Below are 8,686 nucleotides of genomic sequence, written 5' to 3'. Positions count from 1 at the left end.
ATCCATCTTCCTGTCAATCCATGATGTCAGCAGCCTCTAAATCTACGTCTGTTGCCATTAGACGAGGTCGTTTTGTCTGTCTGTCGTTTTGTCTATACTGCAATCGGTCCCATCCATCCATCTGTCCATCCATGCATACATCCACCCATCTGTCCATGTGTATACACATTCATTCATTCATTCATTCATTCATTCATTCATTCATTCATTCATTCATGTGAAGCGCGCACATCCAGATTAAACAGGTGCCGGACGTAAACACGATAAACCATGAAAAGAAGGAAGGTCCGCACACAAGTGATGTGAAAAACACATATTACTTCACTACTGAACATTGCAATAGAATGAAAATTAAAGCATTGTCATTACTGGTACTTAATTTGGTGAACAACGCGTTTCACTGTTGCTTCATCAGGTTCCCTTGTCCAATTAGGCTTTTTAACCGCTCGTTTTGTATTATTTTGATTATTTTTTCGCGATTGCATTTTTTTCACCAAGCATTCGAAAAATGCTACGCTGTTTAAGGAAGATGCTCTTAACTGTCCGCGACCAATCTAGCTTTTTCACCGCCAATAATGGCCCACCTGCCTAGCTACTCAGGCAACATAGGGGAGGTAGCAGAGACAAAAACTGTCTACGGGAGAAACGGCCGGCAAGACCTCAAGTTGAAGCTGTGTCCACATACAAGATCCCTCCCGTCTTTAATTATTGTCTTTGTTTGTGTATGTGCGTATGTGCATGTGTGTATGTGCACTTTCTCACATGAACCCCGGACCCATGTGGCAGCCTACAGCCCTGGTGTGTGAATGTGGGACTGTCTAGTGATACTGGGCTATATAAATACATTCTGTTTTGTCAAAGTGCAAGAAAGTCCTTGTGCACAACCCTTCAGCTATCCAGGTGCAGGTGTAAGGCAGGAAAAGGTGATCAATTTGAAAAGTTCATAAACACTGCACTCTGAAAACTGTTCTTTTTCTCTCTATTTTTTTTGTAGCGAACAAAAAAATAAAGAGAAAAAAGAACAGTATCCAGTGTGCGGTGTTTATGAACTTTTCATATTGATCACACATTCTGTTTTGTATTGTTGTATTTAACTTAACACTATATTTTGTGAATTAATGTTCTATTAGTTTGTTGTTACCTAACTGTGCAACAAGTGTTGCAACAACTTTAGCAACTCCACCTCCAGCAGCTGGAGCGCAAAGATCATATCTCTCGGCATATCTCTCACCTCAACCCTCCCTCGCACCTCCTCTTTTCATCCTGCTTCCACTTCTTGCACTCCGCCACGTTATCTTTTTCTCACTCGCCCTAAGAGGAAAGAGACAGTATCTGTTTCTCTCTTCTTCTGCATCTCCACTGAAACGTCGACCATTGATTTTGCCGTGCGCTCGCAAAGGCTGCCTCAGAGTTACTCCCACACCATTGATCAGCGTGCTCCCTGCCCGCTCGATTTCAACAACTACCTGTATTGCTGAAATGATTATCTTTTGCACTATGGGGGAAACATTTGTTATGACAAACGGTATGGAGTGCTTTTCCTTTCCTCGTTAGAAGCCGGCCGTGTGGGAACATCTCACAGAGAAACAGTGAAACAGTTAACTTCACAGGAAGTTCGGCTGTAAAGCACAAGCCCTTTAGTGTTTCACTTGACGTCATAAGAGCGTAGTACGGCATGGCCGCCCTTGGGAGTCACTTTCCTCTTCTACTGTCAGTACTGGTGGCACGGTAAAGTGCAATACCCCTACTGTCAGGTCTAGATACTGGAACAGGTCACTGGACACCGGGAATTTTTGACAAAGGTCCACAATTATTCCCTATAGTTAATTCTGATGGCCAGCTGTGGTTAATTTGGCCACAAACTCAACATTAACAACCATACTGTATATCCTCCATCAACCTGAGCCAGAACGCACACACAATGCAATTCAAATACCGGACATCCGTACTGTAGTCAAAAGGGGAGTCACCCACAGCCCTTGCACAATGTGTCCTCAGGCTACGCCTCCGTACTACACTGTGGCCAATGCTTTTTTCAGGGAGTGATCGTTCTTATCCAATCTGATTTATTTTCTTTGAACTACATTTTAAGGGTGAAAATCAATAAGCTCGCTACCTTGTGCTAATTAAAAAACACCAACCCTACTTGGCATCTGCTTAGTTCTGTTCTGTAGGTCTATATTTCCTGAGCACCTTGCATCTGCAATGTTGTATGTTATGATTACATGTATGTCCTTGTTTATAAGTCACTTTGGATAAAAGCGCCTGCCTAATGTAATGCAATGAAATATATTGGAAATAAGCATTGTTGTACTTGGTTAGTCAGAGATATGTCAGGGACATTTGGATGACTAAACACTTTCTTTCAAACCCCAGAGTTATTAACTACATTGCTTAAATAGCAGATAAAGAGTGCTATTTCTATTTCATGTGCAGTTTACCTCACATTGTACACACAATACATACGTACTGTATTGGTGCAACTCATTAAGTATTGCACAAAGTGAATTATCTACATTTGCAGATATTTGAATGCATACTAGTAGAGTGTTTTTGTAGTGCTTTGTTTTGTTCGGTCCCTTCTCAAGTGTCACATGCCACATGTGATATCATATTACGTACTAAACATATCAACAACAGCTTGTTTTTTGTGACCGCTTGTCCCATTTGTGTCCCATCAGCTATGCAGTCACGGTGCAGGAGTCCTATGCCCACCCATTCAATCAAATATACTACACCAGGTGCACGGACATCCTCAACTGGTTCAAATGCACCAAGCACAGGTGGGTGCCACTTCTCATCTAGAGGGTCACTCAGTCTGGTCTACTCTCTTCTTTGTCTTCCTGTTCAGACAGATCCATCTCAATACTACACAGCAAAAAATGAAGGGCTAACTCAACACTTAGAGAGTTGATTTACAGCAACATCTCTACGATTGTATTTGGTCCCAGTGTACTCTCTAAGTGTTGAATTAACACTACATTTGTAGGAACAGGTGTAATGTGTTTTTTTTTCCTGTATCTGGACAAATGTTGTAGTTTAAACATCTGTTGACCTGTAATCTTCATATTCCCAGTCCTCTGTGTCTACAGAAAATAAACAATGTATAAATCAATAAATACTATGTCATACAGTCATAATTAGTACATATCAGCGTGTGACTAAATTTAAGCTATATATTCAGGCTGTATGCAGATGTGTGTGTGTGTGTGTGTGTGTGTGTGTGTGTGTGTGTGTGTGTGTGTGTGTGTGTGTGTGTGTGTGTGTGTGTGTGTGTGAGTGTGTGTGTGTGTGTGCTGTACTCTGTGTCTTCTGAGCTGTGTAGAGTGGTGTATGTTTGACTCCTGTATTAGAGAAATGACCAGATGCACATCCGGTGGGAGCATCAGGTTTTATGTTTAATGGTTTTAATAGCCCTGAGCTTTTGCTAAGTGCATTGCACACCGAACACTGCTCTGCTTAGGATGTCCTTGAATCCAAGGGGAAAAACAACTCTCTTTTCCCTTTTAGTCTGGCAGTATAGTCTTTTCTATATATCACCTGCCACACTGTATTTATCAATGAAAATAGCTGCAAGCCATATGTTGTACCCAGAGGTTGCGCTAGACTTTTTCACAGTCCGTCATTTTGACGGACAGGGTCGAAAAAAATCTGTCATCGCCTATTTTTTAAATTCACCTAGTTTCTCAATATGGGGGGTCGCGACCCCGCACCGAGAACAACACATGCGCAATTGCGGCCAATTGAGAGTAAACCGCTGTGAATACACCCCCTTTCACTCGACATTCATTCTCCAACTTCGAGGATGGAGTCAATTTTGCTGTCCACTTTCTCTCTCTGCCTCTCATGGCGCGCGTCTGATTCAGTGTTTAGCGCTATGGTCACCACAAGCACTTTTTTAAAAGACGCGTGCAGGGCTTTATCCAACAGCTGTCAGTCACTCGATTTGCTCTGATTAATGCACCGATTGTAATACAAAGGCGCAGTGTTAAATAATATTCGCGTTGGACTTCACATGCACGATGGAAAGGAAAGCCGTCAGAAAGGTGTAGCCCAGACAGTAGGCCTAGAGTCATGAATATGGCTCTGAGTAGGCCTAGATAAAGGCACTGAAGCCTACAACAGGAAGACGACCAGATTTCGCAAAACTTTGTTGAAAAATGTCAGCGACGGTAAAGGGAACCTCTCCATACGTAGCCCCATCGGCTTATGTTGCCTCTGGGAGCGCGGTAAAGTTGTCTGAATAAAAAATATATCGCCTATAATGGGTGAACCAGCTATCGAAATGAGAGAAGGTTAGCCGTTTCTGGCAACGTTTGCCAAGTTGTAAGTTGCGTTGCCTGGTAATATTTTGGTTCTTGAATATCCGTCGTTTTTATTAGTTTTAGACCTGCCGTTTTAGACCTGCGTTGCCTTTGAGTGAAGGTTCTGGCTAGCAAACGTGCTATTCGCATATTTGTTTATGTTTCAAGCGAGGAGTTATGAAAGAATGCTTCTATGAAGGGCGATAGAGGGACAACTTCGTCATTGGCAGAAAATCAGATAGTCTGTAAATGTAGGCTTAGGTCTACAAATAGTTCTGAATCTTAAAGTCGAAGTCACACGTGTATGGTGGCAACGTCTTAGTTATTTTAATTCATTATTTTGAGCAAGTGCAGAGGCGCGCGCTCTGCTGCAGCCAGCCGCGGCGCATGGTATGACAATCAAGGAGAGAGGGAGAAAGGCAAACGATAGTAGCATGAAATTATCTGCGCTGATAACTATGCCTAATTGAAATGCATATTTGCTCTACTCGATAGAGGCGTAGGCCTACTTAAACTTGTGATTTATTTATCATCACCCTGAATATTGATCCGTCAAAATGACGGACAGGCTTCAGAATTTTCCGTCATCCTTCAAAAAAATCCGTCAATGACGGACATTTGTCGGTTAACGCGACCTCTGGTTGTACCCACCAATGTCCCACCAAGACCACTTGAAGGCCTATATGGGTGAATATGTTCATATGGAAAACAAAATACAGATTCAATGTGCCCTGTAGCATTTTGTTATTACATTATTGTGGTGGTAGTAGTAATAGTAGTAGTACAGTAGTAGTGGAAGTAGTAGTAGTAGTACTAGTAGTAGAAGTAGTAGTAGTAGAAGTAGTAGTAGTAGTAGTAGTGGAAGTAGTAGTAGTAGTACTAGTAGCAACAGGAGCAAGTAGTAATAGTAGTAGTAGTGGTGGTGGTAGTGGTAGGGGTAGTAGTAGTACAGTAGTCGTCGTAGTTGTAGCAGCAGTAGTAGTGGGAGTGCCAGTAGTATTACTACTAGTAGTAGCAGCATGTTGGCAATGTAAGGTGAGGCCAAGGTGAGGTATGATGGGATGCAGATGTACAGGCCTCTTATGGGCCTTTGTGTGTGTGCTTGTTTGTGTGCAGGATCAGCTACAAGACAGCCTATCGGAGGGGCGTGCGGACAATGTATCGCAGACGTACACAATGTTGCCCTGGTTACTATGAGAGTGGAGATCTGTGTGTCCGTAAGTAGCTACTGTATTGTCTTCTAAACATGTACACGGAAGGTGTGTGTGTGCATGTGTGTGCGTGTGTGTGCGTGCGTGCGTGCGTGCGCGTGCGTGCGCGTGCGTGCGTGTGCGTGTGTGTGTGTGTATGTGTGTGTGTGTGTGTGTGTGTGTGTGTGTGTGTGTGTGCGTGTGTGTGTGTGTGTGTATCAGTGATATTCTGAAACATTCATTTATGCTGCAGCTTCTATGCATTTAGTTCATCCACAAAGGATTTATTTTGTGAAGCTAGAGATAGTATATGTTCAGACACAGACAAACCAGGAGCTCTTATTCAGACACACACACACACAAACGCAAAATGCTATACATCGATGACTTCGTTTTTTTCTGTCCCAAACTTTTTTTTCGATCAGCCTTGTTTTTCCCTAGCTTTGATCTTTCTGACAAGAAAACACAAGATATTGAAATTCACTTAGTCACATGGTGTGTCCCTGTGTCATGTGTGTGTGTGTGTGTGTGTGTGTGTGTGTGTGTGTGTGTGTGTGTGCGTGTGCGTGTGCGTGTGTGTGTGTGTGTGTGTGTGTGTGTGTGTGTGTGTGCTTGTGCGTGCAGTATGTACTTCTTCACACACCACTTCTGTGTCTTGCCCTCCAACTCCCTGGAGAGCTTTTGGTGTGTGATGCAGAATTCATGGTGACCATACATGTTTATGTGTGTGTGTTGTGTGTGTGGGTAGGGCAGGGCATGCAGTCCTTCAGAGGAGGAGAGGCCTTCAAAGGCTATCTTCCCTTTTGTCCTCTATTATGCACCATTATCTCTTTCCTCTCTTCTTAATGAAATGCACCTCTCTTTCACTGTACGCGCGTGTGCGTGTGCGTGTGCGTGTGCGTGTGCGTGTGGGTGCGTGTGTGTGTGTGTGTGTGTGTGTGTGTGTGTGTGTGTGTGTGTGTGTGTGTGTGTATACTGTGAGTGATAAGAGTTTCTGCATGCTTGTGTCATGTAATTAATTCCTACCGTGACGAAAGCCCAAAGCTGCCATTGTTCCCCGCTCCTCAGGATAGCCCTGTCATTTGCCTTGAGTGTAGCGTGACTACAGCACTGATGTGGTGCTCAACAGAACGTGCATTCACTGATGTTATCTCTTATGTCAGGCCAAGACAAGAGTGGGACTGTGGCCAAGCATACAGGATAACTATCACTATTTTTGAGGGAATGGAATGTGGAGGGGTGTGTTGAGGGGGTTTGATTTAACCCATAAAGACCTAACATAACTACAAAAATAAACAGAATTGTCAGTGTATACATAAATAAGTTGAATAAATAAAGGAAATAGATGCTGAAGTAAATCTAAAAGGTAAATACCTCACTGATTCTTGAGAATGTGGCAAAAACAGGTTTTAATTTTGAAAGAAAAAAGTTGTTTAAATCCAAAATATAGAGGTACGTTATCTTATCTGCCTACGCAACGGAATTCTCTTTTCTGATTGGCTGATGGGGTGGCCATTAATCCCTGAGAACCGGTCAGGCGTCAAGCGCGTGGCGCGCATAGAACCTTCGCATGGAATGCTGTATCTAAGGAAACCATGCACATCGTCGGAAAATTAAATAATCACAACATCGGGATACCAAATGAAGATTGTAGATTCGTTAGTTAGACTCCCGCATAACGACGTGCACTATCTTGTTCACAAGATTCTGGTGCAGTTGACATGGTTCCTATAACTATACAGACAGTAAGAGAGTAAAAAAAAGTTCCCTACAGTTACGGCATATAAGCGGGATAACAGCCTTCGAGGTCGACCGGTTATACGAGGTTAATGGCTTGGCGGAGGCAACTCTGTTTCCGTGCTGCGCTCGTCGCCAGAGTTCGGAGCCGCTGCCTCGCCATTAACCTTGTATAACTGGTCACCTCGTAGACCGTTATCCCTCACATAGACGAAGGTCTTTGGCTGTGCAGCAATGTATTGGTCAAGCTCCCCATGTTTTACATTTTCCTTAAAATAGGCTCTTACTTGGTTTGGTGAACACCATCAGACACAATTCGAAGTACCAAAAATAATTTTTATTAAAGGGAAGAATTACTTTAATAATTAAACATAATTGTACATACTTAATGTAAGCATATTCTTAAAACGTGTCAAAAACGTCTTCTGTGTTTTTTTGTGACCTCCATTACATTTACCAACCGTCAGATTTTTGTCTGACATTGGTGTCAAAAAACCTTCCAAATTCACCTCAGTGGAAGCTAGAGTGTAATTTTAGATCACAGTGATTGCTAATATGTCTGATAATGTGTCATTAACCAGCACAATTTAGTAAAATATGGAACAAGATGACATGCTATGGAACAAAATCTGACAGTGGTGACATCTGATGGTGGTGGCAAAAAAACCAAAACACTTTTACATAATATGCATTGTGTGTTCACATTAGCCATTTCGTTTTTGCTCTGTTTCTTATGTGCTTCATGCCTCTTCCCAAAAAGTATATATTTATTAACATTAATCTAATATAATACTAACACTGACAGTGGTTACAGGTTGTGGTTGGGACAGTGCCATTGTCAAAACAAATTAACAAATTGAAGAGAAAATAGTAAACTTACAGAAACTTCAGTGATGGTGAAGTATGCAATAGAGCTAACGGTTTGAAAAGGGGTCCTCAGTAATGACAATGACCTTATGTATACCTGAATTTTTTTTGTCGTTTAAAAAATATCTGAAGGTGGTGACGAGTAGGCTGGACACATTTTGAACAAGCAGAAAACAATGTAAATATTATTGTAAACTCACTATGTGCAGTCCTGTAGAACCACTTCAATATGTTCTTCCACATTATGGTGATATTATTCAATTCCATCAGTGATTTTCGTTATTTTTAGTCAATCGAAATGATGATGTCTGTCCTTGGAACAGCAGTTTTTAAAGGATGTGGGCAGGTTTATAGCCATGAAAAGTACATTACAGACTCATTGGTCAATGCCTGGATTTATTTTGTTTGTGAAAATGTAATTGATTTTCAACAGAATTAGCACTTTTATTGCTGGGACATATTTTTGCTAAACTTTCAAGAATCAGTGACCTACAGACGCCTTTCCAGGTCTTGATGGGTTAACAGAATGTTAAGAGGTTGTTTAGCTTTTGTGTGTACTGTGGACAATTTTTTTACCTCCCTCCAGTA

General features: G+C 41.9%; 1 protein-coding gene across 1 annotated transcript in view; it reads left to right on the top strand.

The window, feature by feature from the left end:
• Window positions 1-2,686: 2,686 nt before the first annotated feature.
• Window positions 2,687-8,686, top strand: part of LOC134439186 (multiple epidermal growth factor-like domains protein 10) — a 118,026-nt gene continuing 112,026 nt past the window's right edge. Inside the window, exons 1-2 of the mRNA XM_063189071.1 lie at window positions 2,687-2,783; window positions 5,421-5,521. Coding sequence (XP_063045141.1) covers window positions 5,461-5,521 — 61 coding nt within the window. The 5' untranslated portion in view covers window positions 2,687-2,783; window positions 5,421-5,460. The remainder of the gene's footprint in view (window positions 2,784-5,420; window positions 5,522-8,686) is intronic.

The sequence above is a fragment of the Engraulis encrasicolus genome, chromosome 22 (assembly GCF_034702125.1).
Source record: "Engraulis encrasicolus isolate BLACKSEA-1 chromosome 22, IST_EnEncr_1.0, whole genome shotgun sequence".
Classification (NCBI taxonomy): Eukaryota; Metazoa; Chordata; class Actinopteri; order Clupeiformes; family Engraulidae; genus Engraulis; species Engraulis encrasicolus.
Note: the sequence above shows the minus strand (reverse complement) of the source record. Positions and strands in the feature narration are given on the sequence as shown.